Source organism: Phaethon aethereus, assembly GCF_964289735.1.
Source record: "Phaethon aethereus genome assembly, chromosome: 3".
Taxonomy (NCBI): domain Eukaryota; kingdom Metazoa; phylum Chordata; class Aves; order Phaethontiformes; family Phaethontidae; genus Phaethon; species Phaethon aethereus.
Window position 1 is genome coordinate 66,215,157 of NC_138576.1, and position 25,690 is coordinate 66,240,846.

The following is a 25,690-nucleotide window of genomic DNA, read 5'->3' on the forward strand; positions in this document are numbered from 1 at the left end:
ACCCAAAACAAAACTCAAAATGGATTCAGAAGCCAATGCGAAACAGAGACAGGCTGTTCTATTTCAAACTTGCAAACAGCACTGCTGCATTCCTCTAACCCCATGGGGAAAGGGCTGCTAAAATTAGGGAACTGCAAAGCAAACGTGATGTGCATTCTACAAAATATAATGCTAGCTGATTTTTATAGGCATTTGTTTACGTTAAGCTTGGTATTATTAAAGGCATAAATGTTAAGACATACTGCTAAAAAATCCACAGAAAAGGAAAAGGCCACATTATTTATCCTGGTGTTGACTGTCATTTGCCTATTTATTACAAAATTGCCAGCTGCAGGCTCCGCTGAGTTCCAGTTTGGATTTGAAATGGAAATTCAGTTTGTTTGTGCATGAAAGGAAGTTCACATACTTTGCAACCCGCAATTCTTATTCTTAGAGCACCGATTCAATTTTTGAAAATAAGTAGAACCATTAATTTATGAGTCAAAATGAACTGAAATCTGAAGCATGAGTGGGTAAAGCTGTGACAGACCTGTGGTAGGTAGATTAAAATTGGATAGCTGAAGTAGTTTCCAAACTCAGCTGTCTAACCTGTTCTTGCAGTAGGGTTACGTGGTTTTTGCTTGTTAATCAGCCCCTAAAATGCCTGTTTTCAGCCTAGTAAGGATCAAAGCGAGTCTTCCTCTTTGCAGCAGGCTAACAGATAATACACCAATTTCCTTCACAAAACCTCTTGTCAAAGACAAATATTATACTGGTTATATTCAACTGAAAGGAAGCTGGTGTCTCCAAATTTTTTAGTCCCTCTTCTCCCTGTAAGGTTTCTGATGGATTTAGCAAACTTGGAATAACAGACTATAATTGTACAGCTGAAGGGGTAACTACCAAATTGCCCACTGCATTCTTCTGATGGGTATTAGAGCTTGCAGGGCAGGGATGCCTGCTGTATCAGTCAGATCTCAGGCTACCAAATAAGCTCACCACAGTAAGGATTCTGGCCAGAGCAAAAGTACTAGGGAGCGCAACAAAAACTGACTTTCGTTTAACACTAGAGTAACAACAATAGGGAAACACTAATCTGCAGAAAATACAGAGGTACACTCCCCAAATCAGGGAGGAGGGTGAAAAAACCCACAAAAAACCCAAAACATATAACATACTATAAAGAACCTTTAAAAATTGAGTAACAGAATTACAGTAATGGAAAATGCTATAAAGCAAAGGTTACAAACTCTGGAAAGCCAAAATAGCTATCCACTGAACACCAAATAGGTACAGACTAATATATCCAAATCCTTCTCCAAGTCACAGGATGACTGGGTAGCCAAGTGATACAGCTGTGAACAAAGGCCATCGCTGAGAGCATCAAGCAAAATATCCCTGTAGCTAAAAGATAACAGGAATGCACCATGAAATACCATTTTGGGAATCTGAGTGCACATGCTTGAGGAAGGCTAACTCAAACTGGAAAATAAGAAGTCATGGCAATGAGATACCATGTGTAGCCAGTACACCAAGACTACTTGTTTTGCCTAAATAAAATTAAAAAAAAACCCTACACAATAAGAGATACTAAGATTCTCTGTAAAAATACTGCAAGGTAAACATCAGAGAGAGAAAAGAACCACTTAACATAAAACTGTATTAGCAAAAGAACAAACGAATGAGTATGAAATGGCAACAAACAAATTCCGACTGAAAGCTAGAAGACAAAGTAGCGCTCTTCTACTTCGCCCGCAGTATTCCACTCTAGGCTCTTCTAGAGGTGCAGCGGCATTCTCAAACTCCTTTCCAGCACGGTCATCTATGAAACCCACACTGGCAGTCAGACAGAGCTTGATCACTTTATGTGAAACATTATATGGCAAGGGTGTCTGCAACAGAGGTGAAGAGGACTCAATAGTCCAGAAAATTCCTTCTAGTCCTATGTTCATTCTTATACTATAGATAAGCCCCTTAAAAGAATGGAAAGTATCGTTTGGAGGTGAACTACATACACATACATAAAAAAGAGCCTACAAAACCAACAAAAATATGCAGTAGTTTCTAAATAGACTAACTTCTGAATACAGAAATACTTTCAGAACAGGTGCTTTACAAAAACAAAGTTTATTCTGTAGTACTGACACAAATCATTATTTACTGTGTGGTAGATTTTGGTTTTGTCCAGGAATTGCATAAATTTATTTTTTGTATTACTCTCAGAGGCTGAGCCTACCTGGAAAAACATCAGTCAGAATAAACCACAAATAAACAGAAATGCATTGGTCCAAGCAAACATTTCAGTTTGGGCTTTAAATGTGCTATTTCAGCCATTATCCATTTACATTTTCTCATGTACTTGCAACAAAAATTCTGTATGGCCTCACACATTCCACATGAAAAAAATGTTTCTCCTTTAGCAGAGTACAAGTATGAAAGCTGAAGGATGGACTACCTGAAAAATGGGTCTTCACTGTCCTATCCTGCAGGCAAACCAAATGCTGCTATGGAAGACTGAACAGTTCTTACAAATCACACCATCTCCAGTGTTGTGCCTCCAGCTGACTCAGCCTCCATTCACTCTTCATATACTCCCCCCATGTTTCCATGCTCCCATCCCTCTCTGAGGTTCTACGATGTCCTTCCTCTCCTCACTCTTACCAACATTTTGGTTCTGAAGCACCCCAGAACGCAATAACCATTCCAGCTTTTCCTCTCACCTTGCATCTCCAGATTTTCTATGCTCCTTTCCAAATATGTCTGGCTATCTCACACCTTGACATATGGACTTCCCAGCTTTTTCAATTTCCAGACCTTCCGAGCATCTATCTATCCTTCTGCCAAATACTTCTTTGGCTTTTGATTGATTCTGCTACTATTTTAAGACATCAGTCTATATTACTTTCATATTAAAGGAGTATTTACCACAGCTGACAAGAAATACTGCAAATACAGGAAGAAGATAGTTCTGTTTGTAATTTTATTTTTAGAGTAATTTTTAAAGTAATTTTATGCTATATTATTTGTATGATGACAGTATATTGTAAATTACTTATGAAATCTTAACCAACAGACTTGTTGTATGTTATACACTGGTTTAAAACAACCTGAAAGAAGATGCAAGTTACTTTAAAAAATGATGAAGATAAAAGATCCATTGCAAAACACGACAAACTTTAAGAAAAAAATTAAGATTTCCATATTAAAAAAAATACCAAAAAATGCATGGCAATGTATGTCCACACCATCTTCCTGTGTGCTACTAAAAGACCTTCTCCTTTGCAGAATCCATTATTAGATGCACTGTTTACATGCTATACGTCCTTTGTGCAATGCATACTTTTAAATTGTGAAAAGAGTTACAGCTACAGACAACATCATGTTATACCTTGTCATCAGGCAGCACATGCCAGATAGATACAGTCTTCTCCTCGGCTTCACTGTTGATGGAGAGATATGAAGGCTGATAGATTTTTGTTGGTTCCAATATTAAAACCTTGTAGAAAAAAAGATTGTTAAGAATTAATACATAATATGTAGAACTTAGAAAGTATTAAGATCTGTTAGAACTATTTCTGTAGTCATACCATAGCAGAAAAAACAGAGGAAGCAGAAGGGTAAAATTTTAAGTACTGGCCTAGTTTAGTATGGCTCACATTAACTTAAGATTAAAAAAATGCCAATTTTAATTTAGTCTTTTAATGTAAGCTATTATGTGTCACTCAATAGCATGTATCTTAATTTTTCAAATTATATCTCTGACAACTATCAGATTTTGAAATCTTTCTGTCACCAGTCATTCATTCTCTTACAATGCCGTTCAAGAACACGCATCTCGCATGTGGACAGGATTCATGGTGTACTTTTATTATCTTTTGATAGAAGCACATGTGGGTAAAATCAGAAAAACACATCAACCTAGAGCTAGACTGAACTGCTTTGGATTTAGAGCACTGTGAACTGTAGCCACCAGATTAAATTATTTTCTCAAAAGCAACAAGCACTGCTGCAAGACGCTGACAGCTACAATAGAAAATTTCCTGGAATAAATAAAACAAAAACTAGAACCATCATGTAAAAGAGATGGGGTACAATGCAGCGAGATTTAGTCTAACACAGCCACTTAGTAAATGAAGCCAACCACTCCACTACTTCAATAATGTTCTGCCAGAATTACTTCCAGATCTGCATGCTTTAAAGGAAGAAGTCAACAACGCTTGGCTGTTTGAAGAAGTGTGGTTTCTCAGAATTATTTATTTATTTTAGATTTTTCAGTGCTTGAAATACAATGTCTAAAATACCAAACCCATATTGTCTGTGTCAAAGGTATTCTCGCATCCAGAGGGTAGTGGTCAATGGCTCAATGTCCAGATGGAGATCAGTGATCAGTGGCATCCCTCTGGGGTCCGTATAGGGACCAGTAGTCTTCATCAGTGACATAGTGGGATCAAGTGCAGCTTCAGCAAGTTTGCAGATGACACCAAGCTGAATGGTGGGGTTGACACGCCTGAGGGACAGGATGCCATCCAGAGGGACCTGGACAAGCTCAAGGAATGGGTGTGTGTGAACCTCACGAGGTTCAACAAGGCCAAGTGCAGCATCCTGCACATGGGTCGGGGCAACCCCCAGTTGTCAGTACAGGCTGGGGGGTGAAGGGATTGACAGCAGCCCTACCAAGAAGGACTTGGGGGTACTGGGGGATGAAAAGCTGGACACAAGCTGGCAGTGTGAGCTTGCAGCCCTGAAGGCCAACCGTATCCTGGGCTGCATCCAAAGCAGCACGGCCAGCAGGTTGAGGGAGGTGATTCTGCCCCTCTGCTCTGCTCAGACCCTACCCTGGAGTCCTGCGTCCAGCTCTGGAGCCCTCAGGACAGGAAGGACATGGACCTGTTGGAGCAGGTCCAGAGGAGGGCCACAAAAACGATCAGAGGGATGGAACACCTCTCCTATGAGGACAGGCTGCGAGAGCTGCGGTTATTCAGCCTGGAGAAGAGAAGGCTCCAGGGAGACCTTCTTGCAGCCTTCCAGTACTTCAAGGGGGCTTAGAAGAAAGATAGAGACAGACTTTTTAGCAGGGCCTGTTGCAATAGGACGAGGGGTAATGGCTTTAAACTAAAAGAGGTCAGATTTAGACTAGATAGAAGGAAGAAATTTTTCACAATGGGGGTGGTGAAACCCTGGCACAGGTTGCCCAGAGAGGTGGTAGATGCCCCATCCCTGGAGACATTCCAGGTCAGGTTGGATGGGGCTCTGAGCAACATGATCTCCTTGAAGCTGTCCCTGCTCATTGCAGAGGGGTTGGGATAGATGACCTTGAAAGGTCCCTTCCAACCCAAACAATTCTATGATTCATTCTTCAGAATGTAATATATTGTTATTAATTCAAGAAATACCTACTCTCTCTTCCACTGTATGCATGCATAGGAAGATTTCTGACCCTCAGAGATCTGCTGAAAGATAGTTATAAAGTGGGACTAGGTTATAGATAGTTAACAAGCTGATAATCTTCGTCCTTTCTTCTGTCCTTCCCTCTCCTAATAAAAGTTCCAGTCAAACACCATCTCCAAAATATCCAAGATACAGAATTCCTAATCCGAAAATTTTGTTTCTACTGAACTGATTTTTGGAGTTCAAGGAATTGCTTTAGGAAAAAATGATTGACTAGGGCAACTTGGTCTACATCTGTTTAAAAAAAATAAACAAACACCTAAGCAGAAAGTCTTGGAAAGAGCCCTGGCTTAAAGTCAAGTCTAAGCCATGTCCCCTCCTACAGGGTCAACAAGCACATAGATACACTGGCAGAAGTGCAAGGCCAAATTCTGAAAAGTACCTAGGCATTTAACTCTGTAAATGACCAGTGGGATTTCAAATGTCTCTCTCTGACACCTCCAGACATTTATTATTCCTACAATTTGGTTTAGACAATTTCACCAACCGGGGTCTTTAGCCTATAGCAAGTTACACACAATTTCTTCCTCTAAAGACTGCAAAGAAGATGATGACAGCAAAGCTACCAGCTAAGAGAGCAACTGTCAGCTAAGCTAGTACCAATGGCCAGTGAAGCCCTTAAGCTGAAGCTCTGAGAACAATTCACACTAACAAATTCTGCAAAAACCTTCTTTTAGAATAAATTATTTGCAAGACCCTGGGAGAAGGGAAGTAAAAAGAAGTTACCCCGTTTCATTATGTTGACTTGACTGTGATTTTCCTTTTGAATAGGCACAAACATAATTTTTGTATTATGAGAGATCATGTATGTCTGTCTGCAACACCTGATCATATTGTACAGGAAACTAGTCTAACCATGTGGTCCCCGAGTTTATCTTTTGGCTCACGCTAACACAATGATAAGTTTGTCTCTCGATATTAATAAAAATCCAAACCATTTCGCTTGGACATATAAGTCAGAACCTATTTTAAGTATTTGAGACATCTCATCACCAAAAATCTAAAAAGAACATGGCCTTCTCTTTTACAAAAATCTGAGGATTCAAAATATTTCTTGCTTCCCTGCAGAACTTTACATCCATCGTCCTCCAAGAAGCAGAACCAGACTCCCTAGAGAGTCTCATGTTGCTTTCACTTTACTGCCTCAAGCTGTTGCTGGTCAACACTAGAGTTTTCCTTATGGTTTATTATCCCATCTACACACGGAAGCCAAAAGAACTGTACAAAACAACTAGTATGTGCTTCAAGTACCTGGGAGGCGACAGCAACTGCTACTTAAAATAAAAAGCTGTATTTGCTACTCATTAGCTAAAAGGGATGCCCAAGACAGTATTTCCCCTACATATGTAGTTAATATATACAGGGAACAAAGACCTTTTTACAGTATACTTTTTTCAGCACCCTGTACAATACCAGGGTATCTAATAAAATATTCAGAAAAATGTTTGTGGAGGAAGTCAGAAAAGTATACATAAACTATTATGCAATGTTGTCGAAATACATTGTTTAGTAGCTGGAACAATGGATTTCTTACTGTTTGGGCTGGTTTTTAACCTCTAACAGAGCACAGGCTTAATTGGCAGTGGGGTATGCAACGCCTGCTGAGCTAGAGGCTGAAATTAAATATATTTTCTTCAAAACATAACATAATTAATACAGTATCACCTGGAATACACTGCAAAGTTTTGCTTTAGAAGTATACCCATTGGTAGCAAACACTAAATAGCAAAGTTCTATCTTGACTGTTTTCCTCATTACTTTCATATGCAACACACTGTGCAATCCCATTTTAGCCACATGCAATCAATTAAAACCAATCTAATACACGGGCCAAATAAATTTCTTCTGGACAAGCAGTTTATTGTCTGGCAACTACAAACAAGCTGTGTTTTGTGTTCATTTCTTTCATGTCAGAATTTATTAAAAAAAACTCCACAAAAGAAACAACAAAACAACCACTTACTGGAAATCGAACTACAGACACATCTGTCTTTGTGGCTTCAACAAGGAAGTCCATCCAGAAGTCCACAAGTTCCTGTTTAGCCGTGTGTTGTTCTGCAGTCAGTTTCTTAAAATGCTGATATATCAGAATCGTCTCTACAATAGACTTCAGGTACCTGCGATCATCCAAGCATACAAAGGTAGTAGATTTAATACAGTTTGTAAATAATAATATCTCTACCTCTAATCACAGTTGAAGCATTTACCATTGCAACACTAAGGCAGCCAGTAAGATTTTGGTTGTCTAGGATTGCTTTTAATAATAGCAGTCCCCCGTTTAGAACTGGAAACATAGCTGCTATGTTAGTAACCTGAAATACAAATGAATTCTGGGACACTCCTTCCTGCACATACTCCTGGATCCCATGTACTGTTTCCTATCCTAAACCATGAAAGCTTCACGAAATAGCTAAATCCTCTACCTGCAGACCAAACTGAGCCCATGTCAAGCTTTTTTCAATAACGACCAACCTCAGATGAAAACTCATGTGAAAAGGCCACTAGTTTAACTTTCTACACTGTTCTGTCTTCTGTATTGTATCTGCATTGGCAGTTGTTTAGCACAGATTTCTACAACATGACGCTTCTGGAATTGATTATCCCATAAAGATGACAACAGCTACGCTAAGCAGCCTTTTGGCACTGCTAGGGAAAGGACAACAGGAGTGCTGAACATCTCCCCTAAATGCAGCTCATCCCTTTCCCTGCTGTTCCACTTTCTGGGCCTGATTTATGGAGGTCCTCACACTATTGCTTTCTCTTGGAATTTTTGCAAAAAGGTTGTAAACATAATCTTACTCATTTTTTATGAATACTACAGCAATGAGATATACATGCTTGAAGAGGATTTATCACAGCTATCCCCTTATTGCAATTAAACTACTCATGGAAACTTTGTTTCCAGGCTTATGACAAGAAGGTATGATGTAAACTCAGAGGGCCTTTTGGGAACAGTTCCATAGCTACGCATTTTCCAGTCACCCTTCTCAGACCATGGGGATATCCAGCTTAAGGTACCGTATCTACTCCTCTTTGCACCAAGCGGGCTCTGGTTGAACAGCAGGCAACAGACTGGGAAAGAACTGCTCACAGGAGAAATCCTTCCTGAAGCACAGATGAGTGTGCTGTATTTTCACAGTTTAATCCACAGACTTAAACCCCAAAGGCACTGCTACATAAAATCCTGACAACCAGGCATTCATAAACTCCAGAAAACTCTACGAGGAGGCTTCCAGAGAGTGCTACCCAGTTTCTTAGCACAACATGCACGTAGTAAAAATGGAAAACCTTGCAGATAAACACACTGTAAACAACATTTATAAAATATTTGGCCAGAAAATTAGAGTCCTTAATTTTGACAGTTTCCTATGTTACGTTGATATAGAAGCTTAGCATTTCCATATTTTAGAACACATACATACATTCCTCTCTGATCAGCTTTTGGAGACACTTTCTAGCCTTTATAAAAAGACAAACACACATAGGCTGCGACATATGCACTCTTTCAATTGGCAGAGTGACAACTTTTTTAGTCAGAAAGGAGTCTTGATTCCCCCCAGCTAAAAGGATCCCAGCCCTTGATCAGAAGGTGACTGATCCTTACTTGCTGTCTATGACCAAAGCAGAACAGGTGCTGGGAGCCTGCTGTCAGAGCACACACCTCTTGGCCTTTGCATAATAGTTGTTGAGACTACAGGGTTATCTTTAACCCTAGATTTATAACCTTTCTGTTAATTGGACTTTAATCTGCATTCTTGTCAATAATAACGAGATGCAACTTGCACCATACAGCTCATTCGTGTTCAAGTTCCTAAAACAGCTGGTACGTGCAATAACCATCACAGTATTCTTCCAAGGCATATCCATGCCTCCCTAGCCAAGTTGTCTGCATTCCCAAAAACTTTCAGGCAGTTATGACTAAACCCACATGCCATTACCGCTTCTCTTCAGCAACATAACCACTGAAGTATGGTACCTACAAGCAACTCCTCCTTTTCCCCTTGCTCTCAGAAGAGCCCGGAGCCAATAGTGTATCAACCCTTCTCAGACATCAAATTAAAGACCTATATCAAATCTATTCCTGAATGAGGGCACATGGGAAAGAGTCTCTTGTCTGGGTAAAAGTGCAGTGAAACAATACTGAGACAGCAAAACCTGCTAAAAAAAACCAACAATCTCCTGTCAACTAAATACAATGCCAAATACGAAAGGTGAAGGAGTCCAACATTTTAATACATAGCAATGCATGTGATCTCGTTTATCACCTTACCATGCTGGTGCCTTTAGCTTAAACAGCTTTTCTGAAGCCTGGATCACTCTTATATGGTCATTAGCCAACATACTGGCCCCCAAGAAAGATCCCACTTCCCAATAGCTCTGCAGTTTCTCCAAGCTCCCCTTTTTACCAAGCAGGCTGCTGATCTTTACTCCTGTAGTAAAAAGAATAATAGGTCACAGGAATTTATTAATGCAGTTTTAAAGTAACCATTTCCCTCATTTGAAATCTATTAATTGCTTAAATTACTGTAGCTCCTCCATTTCAATAAAGATGGAAATCATACTTACCAGTTAATGTTACATGCCTTCCAAACACCCTAAGCGGTAGCAGATTTTTTTTTTCCCCTCCCCCTCTTCCTAAAGGCTTCTCAAGAAAGGAACTTTAAAACATCACTGTCAGGACAAGGCCACAGTCAGATTACCTATGTTCTTGCATGGACCTCATCTGTAAAGGTAAATTGGGGCCTTAGGCTACACAACATAGCTGTAAAAACTTAACAGATGCTGAATAAGGCACCTATTATGTTTTTTTCTGCTTTGTTTTTTTGAGTTACAAGCCCCAAGCCCCAAACTTACCTTTATAGACAAGGTCCCATGCAGAAGGAACAGATGATCCACTGGGCTTCTTCCAGCAGTGATGTTCTTTTAATTGCCGCAAGTCCTACCCCAATGAAAGACATCTATTAATATTCGTAAGTCCCTCAGCAACTCAAGACTATGGAGACCCTCACGTTTTATTTCGACATGCTAAGTTTCCTGAGAGCTACAAGCTTCCCTGTGGCCTTCACGATGATTTTTAGTTCATATTAGCTGCCACATATTTATAGCTAACATGAGATATGCTACACCATCCCCCGCAAATAAAGCAATTTGCAGCTTACATGACAAGCCTCTCCACCACCATAGTATTTTATTCGCTTTTCCCACATTACTCCACTATGACGGTTTCCCTCCCACATCACCTTCCGTCGTCCTTGATATTAAAGCTGATTATTCACAAGAAATTTCAATGCAACTGTTGATCTTTCTTTTTTCCTTAACCTTCCTGAAGTAGCTAGCAGACTAAACTTCATGCTGGAAGCAGCAACAAATCAAAATGGCTAACATTACATTAGCTACATCTCAGTCTACAAAATTCATCTTGTTTTCTCACGTTGTTCACATTTTTATGTTATCAACATCAGACAATAAATGTTTTTAAAATGTGAAATTGTATCCAAGTGGTCAATAGTCTATTTCATATCTGTATTTCACACTTTGTGTGCTAACAAATTGTCATGTTTAAGTAACATACAGAACAAAGTAATAGTTATAAAAACAGTATTTGTTCACTTCTTGGGAAAGACGTTTGTTTAGTTATTCCTGCAGAGAAAAAAATGCAATAGATTTTACAAAACATCTCAGATCCACCTGAGACATAATGCAACGTACATCACCTCCATCAACTCCACAACGTACAGCAGTGACCACCTCCATGTACATCAGCTCTGCAAGGCTTTGAGCCAGGGTGCTATATACATGCACATTTGTCAAGAGATCGCTTGAGTATGTACACCTACATTTGCCAGCGTAGGATAGGATAACGTAATTTGTGTTAAATGTTCAACTTCAGTTGGGTTCTAGAAACCAAAATCTACATGTTATGCACACAACACAGTAGATGGAAAAACTTAATCTCCCCTGGACCCCAGAGTAATACCACTCAGCAATATCCTCAAAGGCTGAAGGGCTCTGCTAGAATGTCTAAAACATTTGCATGCTGATGACAGCAACATACGAGAGCAGGTAGACACCTACTAACTTCCTCCTCACCTACTAATGACCTCATCACAAGGGAAGTAAGGAATTGGTATCACAGGGACACATGAATCATTTCGGAAGGGTATACGTTTGCTGGGAGGAAGGGGAAAGGGAGCAATTCAGCTGTGCAGAGCACCTTCACCAAGTACTGGGTGATGGTGCTCACAGTTGCGGTGACCGCTGACAAGCTCTCACAAGCTATTTGTCACAGTGAGCAGCAGCACCGGTCTCTGGTTCACAGGCTTACGTACTCCACCATGCTTCACCGTGCCTGCAGGAATGCACCCATCACAACCCTCCAGTACTCCGGACATGGGAACAGAGCCAAAGCAAGGTATAGACCCAGTGTGGTTTTGATGAGAAATACAACTCACATGGGGAGGGATTGGGATTACTGGCACAGCAGGGAGTAGTGTTAGGAGGGTAAGACTGGGGATCGCAAGGATTCCGAGTCCCAGCTCATGGAATAAGAGAGAGCTATAGAAAGGCGGTGGGAGAAAGGATGGATGGGTAGCAGCAATGATGTCTGAGGACACCAAGTGTGGGAATCATTACTGTTACATAGCCTGGATGAACTGAAAGTTTTACCCAAGTATTCTGTGAAGTGGATCCTATTACCACAGTGAAGACAACATCAGCCTCTCATCAAATGCCTTTAAGAAAGGTGAGGTACTCAGTGTTAAAACTCACTCTAGTTTGCTGACCTCTGCAAAGCTCATCTACAAACTTACTTATCCCTGGAAAAGCAAGTTGGAAAAACACAGTTGCAGTATGGAGACATCAGCAATAGGTTCAAGACTGTACCTCTAATTCATAGAGGTGGGTGGTTTTTGTTTTGTTTTCCAGTGAGTTTGGTCTTTTGAGGGGGGGACGGGACAAAAAAAACCTTTCTATGCAAACATGCAAAGTGAACAGCTTCATGAATTTCACTCTGAGTCTGTGGTCTCCTTGTATAATTTCTCTTTACTCTAGTTTGTTTTTATTTCACCATGTTTAAAAGTTTTTTGACAGTATAAGAAAATCCAGGCAAAGTCAAGACATTCTCTCCTTCCATAATAAACCTGGCATTCGCAGGGGAAGGATAAAAAAGCAGCAGCTAAATTTCAGTATATTTTATCAAAACTATTTTGCCTTAAAAATTAATGAGCCAAAATAGAGGAACCATTAATGCCAGAAAAGCCATTGTTTTTATAATGCCAAGAATATACTCACAGGTTGTGATGAAAATAAGATACGGTAAGTAGATATTACCAGTTAAATATTACTATGAAGGCTTTATAAATAAACTGCTTTTCTTACTCAAATATTGACAGAACAATTCATATTACAGGATCGTTTGTGTGTCAAAGTTGCACAGCCTGCAGCGATCATTACTGTCAATGCAAAGCACTGTGTTTGTTTTGGCTTCAAAGTTTTCCAATTCTGCACAGTTAAGAAAGCAATATTAGTCAGAAAATAGAAGGAGGATTTTCATTAATGCTTCGCATGATCATTTAGTTGTGAACTATTATCTGACAAGAAAAGGTAGGAACTTTTAGAAGGCAAATTTTCTGATCTAATGCAGACGAGTAAAAATTCTCTTGGATATTGGACTCACTCTTAGTTTTACTGGATTTACTACATTATTGCCGATGTAATCAGATATGCATCTGCTAATTATAGCCTGATGCACCCTTGGAAGTGCTGTTAAGGACAACACCCTTCCTTAGCCTTTCCCACCTACCAATATCATTTCCATACAATCTGGACTCATCTTCAACCAGGTTGCTCCCACCTCTCTCCTCACCTCCCACCAAAAGACAGAACTCCTCTAATTTCTGTGTGCTACAGACAATGGTTACAGATAATGCAGGTGGACACCAAACTGAAAGCACTGCCAGGCAAATCTAACTAGGGCTAACAAAAGGTCTTGTTCAGATCTGTGTGTACAAGAGGTGACATCAAAAGAATCACACACATATGAGATTCTTGGGACAGGGAAAAAATCAAAACACTTTCCCATACAATCTTCATGGTTTTGCCTATTTTTGTTTAAAACATTTAACATTAGCCCAAGACAAAGAAAATACTAAATTATCTTTAGAATCTAGCACAACTCAAGCCAGCTGACAAACCTCATTGTACAAAGACAAATGTAAGGTCTTGCACCTGGCAAAATGTAATCCAGGAGTGCAGCACAGGCTGGGATCTACCCAGCTGGGGAGCAGCTCTATGTGGATGGGGCCCTGGGGGCCCTGGTAGACTCACAAGCTCAATATGAGTCAAGAGTGTGCTGCTGCGACAAAGCAAGCCAACAGGACACTGAGCTGCCTTAACAAGGGCATCACCAGCAGAGATAAAGAAGTCATCATTCCAGTCTACTCGGCGCTTGTCAGGCCACACCTGGAATACTGTGTTCAGTTTTTGTCCTTGCTATACAAAAAAGATGTGGACAAGGATGGAAAGGGTCCAGAGAAGGGTCATGAAGATGATCAAAGGACTTGGAAGCCTGCCGTATGAGGAAAGGCTGAGAGAACGGGGTTTGTTCAGCCTTGAGAAAAGAAGGCTTCGGGGAGACCTTATCACCATGTTCCAGTTTTTAAAGAGTGGCTACAAAAGATGACAGAGACTCCCTTTTTACAAGGAGTCATGCGAAAAAGACGAGGGGTAATGGGTACAAGTTACTCCTGGGGAGATTCCCATTGGACACATGAGGAAAATTTTTCACAATGAGAATAATCAGCCATTGGAATAATCTCCCCAGGAGTAACTTGTACCCATTACCCCTCAACACTGGACACAAGATTTTTCTGGACACGGTGCTGGGCCATCTTGTCTAGACGGTGCTTTTGCTGTGAATGGTTGGGCCAGATGATCCTTGAGGTGTTTTTCAACCTGGTATTCTATGATTCTATGAACAGTGACCACAGTTTTATCAACAAGAAATCAATGACCAATGACACACACAGGGTCCATATTATAGATGTGTTTGAAAATTTGTTTCAAAATAGCTGTCAGTCTGAAGCTTAAAGTATTTTCACAGTATTTCCTATAGCAAAATAAGACAGACAGACACTAGTAGATAAGCAGAGGCATTGCTATATCAAGGGTTTTCAACAGACAAGTAGTAAATATTTACATGAGAGAGGCACACCAACAGCTCAAAAAAACCCACCTTCCACCAAATAGTTACTGGATATTTCTCCACTAAATCATTCATCAGCTGTAGATGGAACCTGAAGTAATAAGGAACCTTAATCTCTCTAACATTCTCCATACAAACAACAGGGAAAGCAACACTGGACAAACTCATGGGAAGATGATACCAAACATCTGATCCCTACAAACAACACCCAGATTTCATTAATACAATTAATTTGTCCAAATCTAGTTGTCTGTAGCCTGTGTGCTATTGAGGAGTTTCTTTGGAATGGAAGGATTCAAATGAAACTACACAACAAATATAGCCCAGTTTCACTAAACTATCTAATTTAAGATTAGGCCAGCTGAATGAATATTTGAAAATGCTATGTAGAAAGAAAAACATGTACTTTTACCTCCTACACTGGCACAAGAATTCAAATTTCAGTGTAGGAGATGAAAAAATTCTATCCGACCCAAAAAGCAAAATCTCACCCACTCACAGAAGGGCAAAAACTGTAGTTGGGGCAACTCTGTGCAGCCTATCACATCCAAAGGAACGCCTTCATTCACACCAGAGAATTTCAATTTCACTTCCATTATCTATGTAAAAGTAACCATCTCAGTCTGACCTTCTCACTCAAAAAACTTCCCTATCTAGAAAATTACTTCCAGACATACCTGGGGACAAACTTTTTAGCAGGGCCTGTTGTGATAGGACAAGGAGTAATGGTTTTAAACTAAAAGAGGTCAGATTTAGACTCAATAGAAGAAAGAAATTTTTCACAGTGAGGGTGGTGAAACCCTGGCACAGGTTGCCCAGAGAGGTGGTAGATGTCCCATCCCTGGAAACGTTCAAGGTCAGGTTGGACAGGGCTCTGAGCAACCTGATCTACTTGAAGATGCCCCTGCTCACTGCAGGGGGGTTGGACTAGATGACCTTTAAAAGTCTCTTCCAACCCAAACTATTCTATGATTCTACACAGTACACACCTAACTTCTAAACTGGAGCAGTGGCTGATTACAGATACATTCTGTGGAGTGAAGAACATTGTTTCTTTCTCACTTGACAACCTCCTCAGGAGACAGAAGGATTAAAAAAAGACTTTACAATAAACCAGGAATTATACAAATTCACGATGGAGAAGAATGCTAGTTGCAAAGGACATGTTACTACACACTGCAACATTCAGTGCTTTCTCCCATACCATCCCTGAAAGTATTACTGACTAATATCGCCTTTGCACTCTCTTCAAATCCAGCAAAATAACAATGTCACAAACAAAATGGACACATTAATTCTTCCTTCTTAAGCAAGAAATTTTTTACGAGGGTGGTGAGACATTGCACCAGGTTGCCCAGGAAGCTGTGAATGCCCCATCATTGTAAGAGTTCAAGGTCAGGTTGACCAATCTGATCTAGTGACAGATGTCCCTGCCCATGCCATGGGGGTTGGACCAGATGGTCTTTAAAAGGTCCCTTTCCAACCCAAACCACTCCGTGATTCTACGAATACAGACATTGAGGCAACCTCAAAGAAAGCATCAGAAGAGAAACATTGTTCTCTCAGCCCATCCCAAGCTCCAAGCTCAGGTCAAGTGTATTTTCCCCATTCTTAGGATGGACTTTTTGTCCATATTCCCTACAGTTCTACAGGGTGGGGGGGTGTTTGTTTGTTTTAAAGAATGCTAGCTGGAACTGGATTGCCCCTTCAGGTGTTCCTGTTTCACACCCGATGCCATTGCAAAGAAGGGCTGTCTGTTTTCACTAAGCTTTGATAACCAGTTAAGACCTTGAAACTGGAACCAGGTCTTCATGACAGTGCTCACCCACAATCAGGTGGGATCAGTGGTGGTGAGGGAGACCAACTTAAATATTCGCATGCTCACTATCAAAGTATTAGAATACAACCATCAGATTTCTTCCGCTATGACAGTGGATGCTATCATACTTTCACTAGAATGTAATTTCACTGTGAATTTGCAAGCTATAATTACCAACTTTCCGCAGCTCAAAAGAAGTATCAAAGCAATGTCCAGCTGCCAGGAGGAGTACTGCATAATTAATTCCTGACTGTAATGTTGGCTCTGACTCAAACGCCTTCTTGAACCTAGAAAAAACAAACATACAAGTTTACTTTCTAAATAATGCGATCTAATAGGGACATAATTATACTTTTAGGTACTTTGAGTGCTTATCTTCTGTTTATACAGCAAGAATCCATGGAAGCAAAAATATTTTACTGTTTTCCACACATGCTTTGTGGTTATTTTTAGGAGTCTGTTATTTATACATCCTCCTCCCACTTCCTTTCCCCTAACGCAACAAGCACAGACCCTACTCATCCACCCCAGAGAAGTTATAGTATCTTACTGGATTTGCTGTTTTTCATTGAGATTAAAGAAAAAAAAATAATACTATCAGCTTGTAAGAGACATGTTTCACAATTATGTTTATTAATGGACTCTTTAATTTACTCTTAAATATATGAATTTTCACTGACTTGAAACTCTAGATTCTATTGTGGAATTGCTACAGTGACATACAAGCATATCAAAATGGATAAGCACAAAAGCAAGTGATACAAGAACATATTTCACATTTAGCTATGATTTCAGCTACTCCAAATTTTATTCCTTACCGAGTGTCTCATTGACATTGTCCTTATGAGTCTTTTCACATTAAAAAAGGACTACACCAGATTTGATTCCACTCAAGAGGAAGTGAGCAAGCAAGAGGAACAGCAGTGGTATTCCCCTAGCCCAAATATTGTCTTAAAAGTAGACCAGGGCCTTGACACAAACAGAGAACACAATATCCTCAAAACACCACAATGCAAGTTGTGGTGACAACAGCAACAGAAAATCTACAGTGCTTTAAACGCCTTCCACAGAGTACGAACATGTTTGGTTGCATATATACAGGATTCCCTCACTCCGTTAGGAGAAGGGAAACAAGACTATCATATGTGAGTTAAAGAGCACAAGAGATTAGGTCAACACAACGCCATTACAGTAAAAGCAATAGAGTTTAAAATTACGTTCAAAAGGATGGGAAAAATCCAGGCAAACAAATAGGTTAAATGAAAAAGTGAAACAGTTGTGAGATTAATACATAAGGAATGAAAGAAAAATAATCTATGCAAAAACTAATGATTTACATGCCAAAGCATGGTCTGGAAGGTAAATAAAACTAAGACATTTTGTTCCTAGCAGGCCAAAAATATGGCTGCATTTAAATTATTTTTTTTATTTTGTTTGTTGTTTGTCCTTCTTTAATGATTCATGACTTTGCATCCTTTAACATAAGCTCTGCTTTCCAAAACTTTAAGACAGGCTCTTCTTCAATCTGCTACATGTGTACTCATTTTATACTCCAGTTGCCCACCTCCAAAGAACTTAATCATTAGACAAGAGTCTAGCCCTCTAAAAATCAATCATTATGAGCAGAGAAGACTCAATTTCTTCTTTTCTTTTATCATCTGCCTTTCCTCTTGTACTGTGAGTTACAACAAAATGAGGAAGAAAGTACATACGAAACATTTTCATTCCCTAAAAAAACCCAACAAAACCTCCAAAACAAAGCATGACAAAAACCCAAACTCCATAAAAACCCACCAATGAAACAGGATGACACTATCATTGATTCCAAGTGCACACAGCTAGAAGAAACCCGTTAGCTGGTGTAATCTGTTTGGAGACATAGCAACACTGGGAACTGGACTCCCTTTTTAGCCCTAGAGATCTTTCATGCTGTAATGCTCATGCAATACGAGGAAAAGAGAGGAAAGACTGACAGAAAAAGAAAAGAACTTGACAATAAGTATTTTTTGTTCCAATATAAAAGATTCTGTATCTTCACTTTTTTGTTTTGCCTCAAAATGCCTTATTTCTGGTATGACTACCTAAATTTTTCTAGTTCTTGGACAGATACAAAACTTTAAAATTTAAACATAAAATAAGCATCTCATGCTATCAACAAGTGGGCACATTTATGCTGTAAACGATGTTAATCATACAAGCAAAGGAGGTGAAGATAAGCTTAAGTTTACAAATTAGTTTCTGCTGGCACAAGTAATTGGCAGAACAGCCCCCCCAAAAAACTTTTCTTAAATATGTTATCACAGAGGCATCACCAGCATTGCTGACAGGCTCAGTTTTGGCCAGTCATGAGTCCACTGGAGCTGGCTGGAACTGTCTGTGTCCAAGACAGGGCAGCTCCTGGTCTCTCCTCACAGAGGCCACCCCTGCAGCCCCTGCCACCAAGACCTCACCAGCTACCCCCAGCAGACTAGACAGGACATCCTGGGAATTTCTGTTCCTGGGTTCTGCCTTTTCTTTACAAGTTGCTTCCAAATCTCCTTTCCCCACAGCAGAAATTAGCTTTTCTAGCCATCTTTCAGTGTTACTCACACCATGAAATGCTAGTATCTTGGACCTCTGTAGCCCTATTTACCCCTCCTAAATCATTATAGCCAAAAGTATAATTTCCTATTTGGTGCGATCCTGTGCTGACGTTCTTAAACCTGCCTTATATCCACATAGCCTGGACAGCAAAAATTTACAGACAAAAAATAAAAATAAATAACCTGTACTAATTAATTTTGAACACATGAAAACACCCACAGTTTCCCACACAACTCCCAAACAACAGTCACATCTGTTGGACTGAACTGATTTAAATTCAACTGATGCAATTGCTGCACATTGTCATGCCCCAAGTATCACTGAAGGAATCCACACAGTATTGTAGAAAAGTGATAAGGTTTAAAATTCTGCCTATGAAGTAGGGGCTGGCATAGCTGATGCGATTATAAATGCCGTCAAGAAACTGAAAACTGACATTTGTGAAAATGTTGCAATACAGACACAGAATTAGGGAGGTAGCGGTGAAAAGATTTGAACAAAGACTTGATAGCTTGGGTAAGTCTGATTTACACTGTCAGTATGCAACAAGAAAGTGACAGTTAACAATTAATCTTTCATCTCGTCTCTCATATTTGCATGGGAGATGTCTTTTATTCTGCTTTTTGTCAGGAAAGCACACTGCCTGCCTTTTTTTTTTTTTTTAATTTAATAGACCGAAGTACCTTGACATCACTTGTTGCAAAACCAATGCTGTGGTTCTGCTGCCAAATTCTCATTATCTTATGCAATTCACTATACTTCTCCTACATCCTCATTTCTCTAAGACTGAGATAATAACCTTTATCTCAACATAAAGTAACACTATTTAGCTCTGGAGCCCTCAGGACAGGAAAGACATGGACCTGTTGGAACAGGTCCAGAGGAGGGCCACAAAAATGATCAGAGGGATGGAACACCTCTCCTATGAGGACAGGCTGAGAGAGTTGGGGTTCTTCAGCCTGGAGAAGAGAAGGCTTCAGGGAGACCTTCTTGCAGCCTTCCAGTACTTCAAGGTGGCTTAGAAGAAAGATGGGGACAGACTTTTTATCAGGGTCTGTAGCTATAGGACAAGGGATAATGGTTTTGATAATGGTTTTAAACTAAAAGAGGGTAGGTTTAGACTAGATAGAAGGAAGAAATTTTTCACAGCGAGGGTGGTGAAACCCTGGCACAGGTTGCCCAGAGAGGTGGTAGATGCCCCATCCCTGGAGACATTCCAGGTCAGGTTGGACGGGGCTCTGAGCAACCTCATCTAGTTGAAGATGTCCCTGCTCATTGCACGGGGTTGGACTAGATGGCCTTTAAAGGTGCCTTCCATCCCTAACTGTTCTATGATTCTATGACTACCATGGAGGCATTGTTCCTGTGCACACCCTCCCCTGTTGTGGCCTGCCACAGCACTGGAGTAGGTCTGCTCCTTCCCAAGAGCCTTCCACTGAGTTATGAGTCAACCTTTAGCCACGTCAAGCCGTCTGTATGACTAACACTAGAATTCAAATCAATACCCAGCATAAAGTACAACTGGCCCATCCGGTAGAGCATCCGGCCAAGCTCCAGCTTGACTCAACAGAGATCAACTTGTTCTACAGCAGTGGCGCATGGAGCAGTCTGTATCGGACCTTACTTGCCAGAGACTTCGGGGATTATTTAGGGGCTGGCCGGTCAGCATCCTACCCTGCTACAGGAGCTGTCAGCCGGCTGTCCCTTCCCAAGGTGGTATGGCTGATTGCAATCACTTCCCCTCATTAAATGTATGAATATCATGACTGCCAAGATGCATTTATTAAAAGTGTGTTAAAATGGCTGCATGAAATATCCTAGAAGTAATTACCACTATTATAAACGTTCTTAGTTCAATTATGTTTGAAAATCTCAAAGTTTATCTGTTCATAAGGCACTATGAATGAGGAAAAAGCAAAATGTACAATAGCAAAAGTAATTTCTATTTATATTATTTAGCCTGTGACAATGCCTAGTATTTGTATACAGGAGTACAGTTTTCTTTCTGTATTAGTTCATGACATTAGCAAATTTTTTAAAACAGAATCTTGGAAGTTTTTTTATGGGCTTTGCCCTAGAGGAAATAAATTTTTTCTTTAATTCAAAATTACAAAGGGGTGAATGACAACAATTTGCTGCATTCCTGTTATTTCAACATCTTTAAAAAAAATCCAGTAAGCGTTGCAAAACTGTAAAGCATGACCAGCAATTATAAACTGTACTCGTATTCTGAGGCCATAAATGGTAAACAATTATATCTTATCTTTTACCAAAGACAGTTCTAATCTGAAGTTTACTGAAAACAAGTGATAAATGACAAAGGGAGGAGAAAGCTTTCCATTCTAAGCATTTACTTCAACAGGCAGCTGATGAACACAAGACCAGAACTACGATGTGATGTGCAGGATACATAAACACAGATTGTCTGTATCCTCATCTGAATCATAATGGAGAAATCCAGCTCATCCTGACAGAAGTCTAGAATGGTGTCCAGTGCCCCAATTTCAAGTATATCACTTTTTGGAATTAAAAGCCTGATAGATTAAATAAGAGACAAAACACTTTTTTTTTTTAACCTATTCCACATAACAGCATTTTAATGCATTTCAAAAGCAATAAACAACATGGTACTTGCCTCTAAAATTAAGATAAGAATTAGTCTAGTCTACTGTGTACTGCTTTGACTATCAATGGTAGTGTAGTCCCCTGTAATATGCATAATTATATGGTGATAAGGTGATAAAACTTTTGCCAGCATGAGTTTTGCCAGGAACAGTCATATTGCTTGTGAGCATGGAAGCCAAAAAAAGACAGAATGGTACATCCTAAGCATCAGTGCCGAGTTTAACCTCAGCACCTTTAAGCTTAGCTAGCTAGTATCTGTCAGATTACAGATATGCCAATTGATGTATGGCTGATTGTCTGGCCCAGATTTCTAAGAATAATACAGTAAACAGGAGACTTCGCATCTGGGAGAAAGGGGGAAAATACACTCTGATAAGAGCTACCTAAATTTCCAAGTTTCTGAGACACTTTAAGAACTCTGTGGAACCAGACCTGTGAACAGCGTAAATTTATTATTCTTAGCAAATAAGCAAAGAAGATTAGAAGATTCAGTGTATCCCTTAAGGGTGCCAAACATTTGCAATGAAAAAGCTGAAATATCTTCTTGTTTAAGGATAATTTTCCCAAAGGTAACAGAAGGACATAGGCCAGGAAAAGAGTACTCACCAGAACGTCCCCTTGTCCCTGCTTTCTGTATCTATGAACCCAGATTCTAAAAACATGTCCTTGTAAATTCGACCAACCAGGCAGTACATATCTGAAGCTACTTGGTCGTCCTGTTCTACCAGGGGAATCATAATTTCTAGAGCTTTCTGTCTGTCTCCAGGCAGATTTCGCCTATTAAAAAATAAAAATTTTGATTAATAAATGCAATACCTTTAACAAGAAATAATTTTTCAGGACCATGATTGAATATATATGTATGACTTCATCCATGTAAAATGTGCTTCTAGACTCAATGGACAATATTATATACACACACTCTCCCCCCTTCTGCTTCCTTCCCCCTCACCCCTGCCTTAATATCATGGCACACCTTTACAAAAGCTCCCAAACATGTTTTCTCTCTCTCACAAGGCATCAGCTAGAGCAAAGCACTGGCAACAGCAACAGAGGAATCATGAGGAATTCTTAGAAAGATCATGCATTACTCTCTTATAAAATATAAAGATATGAACCTAGGTTTCCTATTTAATATTTCTTTTATAGTAATTCTTGCTTTAAAGGAAAAAAAGATTCCATCTTGTGTTTGTGATTTTTTTTTTATACATACATTTTGAATGTGAAGCAAAAAAAACCCCAAAAAAGCAAAAATCAGACTGAATTCCTGTGATAGGGAAGGTTAGGAAGTGAAGCCAGTAAGATAATATTAACAGTACTTCAGACAACTAAACCACAGCATTGCAAGCACTAGACACTTCCTGGTGACTCACAGTTTGAATACATACATCATTCAGTATCAAGACTATCGAACTTTTTATGTATTTGTGTACTGAACAAGCAAATTACTCCTTTCTCAGCAAAAGCTATTCTTCAGTGGTTTGGGGTGAGTATTATATTCTTTTGGAGAAACTTCTTACAATATTTGAATGTCTACAACTTGAATTGGGTGGAATATATAAAAGTGGTTTTGTATTTTTTTTGCAAGCTTTGTATTGAAGAAGCTTGCAAGAGAAGGCTACCTCGGCAAGAAAAAAAACCACATCAAAAGCCACAGCCATCTTAAAGCAGGTAACTACTTGAACAGAGGGTCAGTAATGGATTTTTTTAATTCCCTCTCTACAAGAATGTATCAAAGTTTCGATGCATCTGCACAGGCAGCATCAATGTCAAACCTGAGAGATCAGAGCACATGTACTGATACCAGAGTGATACCTGAGCTCATGAGCTCTGAGCTCATGTATGCTGCTCCAGAAGGAAGTGATGTGGAAGAACAGGTTTAAATCAAGCAGAACTGGGTAAATGAGGAAGAATGAGTACTTCCATCGTAACAAAAATAATTAAGAAAACAGAGCAAAAGCAGTTGTTTGAGCAGACAGCATAAACTGCTTTCCTGAGAAAAAAGGAGTCTGAGTGTGAGAGTCTGTTTTCCTGAGTGTGAGAGTCTACGTCCTGGGCCAACCTCTATTGATGTCTCAGCCTGATGGGAAGGATGAATGAAACCCAGTGCCCTTTACTCCCAACCTTCAGACCAGTCATATTCCAATAAATTAGGAAAAGTCCCCTCAGACTACAGAGCTGCAGAAGGCTCCCCAAGTACTTCTAGAGTGGCACAGCAAGGCTGGGGTACGTATTTGAGAAGACAAGTGCTCCCAATCCCAGGCCCCAGTGAGAGAAATCAAGTGCTCCCGGCTGAGCAAGTAACAGTCTCCTTCAGGTCTGTGCTGTTCGGGCTCCCCTGCCAACTGATCACTTGCCCAGTTGTTGAAGGTTTGCTTCCTTTTGTTTTCTTTCCTCAGACTGACCACTCAAGTAAAGCAACAACAGTAAGTCTGCAGCTTCTCTATGTTTTTCAGCTGACTTATGTTACAGAAGAGCAATTTTCAAAATGGAGTTTCAGGTGGACAACTCTTCCACATTTTGTATCCACTATCACTAATCCAGATCAAACCAATAGCTAGCTGAACTTAATGGGGACAAAACCAGTAAGGCACACCAGTATTTTGTGGTATGAGCCATTTATACTTCACTGGTCTCCAGAGACAGAGGTCCCCACTTTCCTTTCTGCTTACTTTTCCATCATCAATGCTCTCTCACACTTTCTTGACTTAGGTCAGACTAATCCGAATTGAGCTGCTGCATTCTTCCATACCAGTGACCTAGATTAGAAGCAAGAGGGACAGCTTCGTCCACAGTAAACATACAGATGTGCAGAGTATTCCAGACCTGCCTTAGCTCAGGAAACACCCTCTATATTCCCAGTAAGGAGAAAGCTACAATTAGCCCAGGTAATGCCTTCTTGGCATGCACCAAAGCACAAAGCATTTTCATGGATGTAACGGATTCCAGTTGGATTTACAATCTGGAGAACAGAGGGGGAGGAAAATCTGATCTGAACTCCTCTAGAGGTACTGTGTAGACCTCTTGTATGCCAGATACCCTGAAAGGCATATCTTACAGTCATATCTAGAAAAACAGACCTTGCAGACTGCAAGAAATCCCAACAGAACCAACAGGGGATAAGAATCTGCCTGAAAAGTTCGTACTGCAGTTTTGCAGTTTTTTTAGTGTCCCAGTGAACTAGTCAAGTCCTGTTTTCAAAGGTGACACTGTTTTACAGAACAGTGACCCTGGGGTCTAAATAACAGATGAACACTCCAAGGTACATGGAGTGACTTTTGTGAAGGTTACATAGAAGTGGCAGATATATGCTGGATCATTCCTTTGCAAAGCTCCACATCTTCCTGCAAGGCAGGAACAAAAAGGGCACTGTGTTCATACCTTCGTATACCTGGTATAAAGGAGAAAGAAAGGACCAGGACATTTTATTCAGACAAAACAATGGCAGATAGCTTCTGAAAACTTTTGTTTGTTTGTTTTATTCTTGTTTTAAAAACAGGTTTAGTTTTTCAAGTAATTACTTGTGACACACTTTTGATATCACCTTGACATGATATGCAGTTTTGAGCCTCCTCGGTGAACCTGAATTACAATATTCAATTCTGTGAGAGAAGCAGAAGTATCTGTAGACATTTTCCACAGTTGAGAATTTCAATGCCTGCTGACACGTGGTCTACTCCTCTAAGTGTCAATAGCAAGATGTTCACTGTGGTAACAGTAAGAGAGCAGAAAACTTCTGTAATTTCGTCTGAAAAACTCCCCTTTTAGTGAGTTGCCCAACTGCCAGCATCCTAGAAAAAAATCTAAGCTTGGCTCTCATTTAGCCGAAGCAGTGCATGTTGTTCCATGTGGCGCATTTTGTGCCTATTATCAGAGAACATGAAAATCAGTTTACTACTATAATATAATAAAATTTTCTGACGGACATTTGATGAACATTCTCCTCCTGTCTCCTGACACTACCAGAACTCAGACTTGAATGAGATATGTCTAAGCACAAATTGCTCCAGCACTGCCACTCACACAGCAATGTT

The 25,690-nt window shown here is 39.9% G+C and overlaps 1 protein-coding gene across 1 annotated transcript in view; it reads right to left on the reverse strand.

Moving 5' to 3' along the window:
* The window catches only part of MAP3K5 (mitogen-activated protein kinase kinase kinase 5), a gene marked incomplete at its 3' end in the record, with an annotated part of 116,923 nt that overhangs the window by 39,605 nt on the left and 51,628 nt on the right, over positions 1-25,690 (reverse strand). The window contains exons 7-11 of the mRNA XM_081997847.1: positions 22,263-22,433; positions 16,623-16,735; positions 9,698-9,857; positions 7,391-7,544; positions 3,368-3,475 (exon numbers count right to left, since the gene is read on the reverse strand). Coding sequence (XP_081853973.1) covers positions 3,368-3,475; positions 7,391-7,544; positions 9,698-9,857; positions 16,623-16,735; positions 22,263-22,433 — 706 coding nt within the window. The remainder of the gene's footprint in view (positions 1-3,367; positions 3,476-7,390; positions 7,545-9,697; positions 9,858-16,622; positions 16,736-22,262; positions 22,434-25,690) is intronic.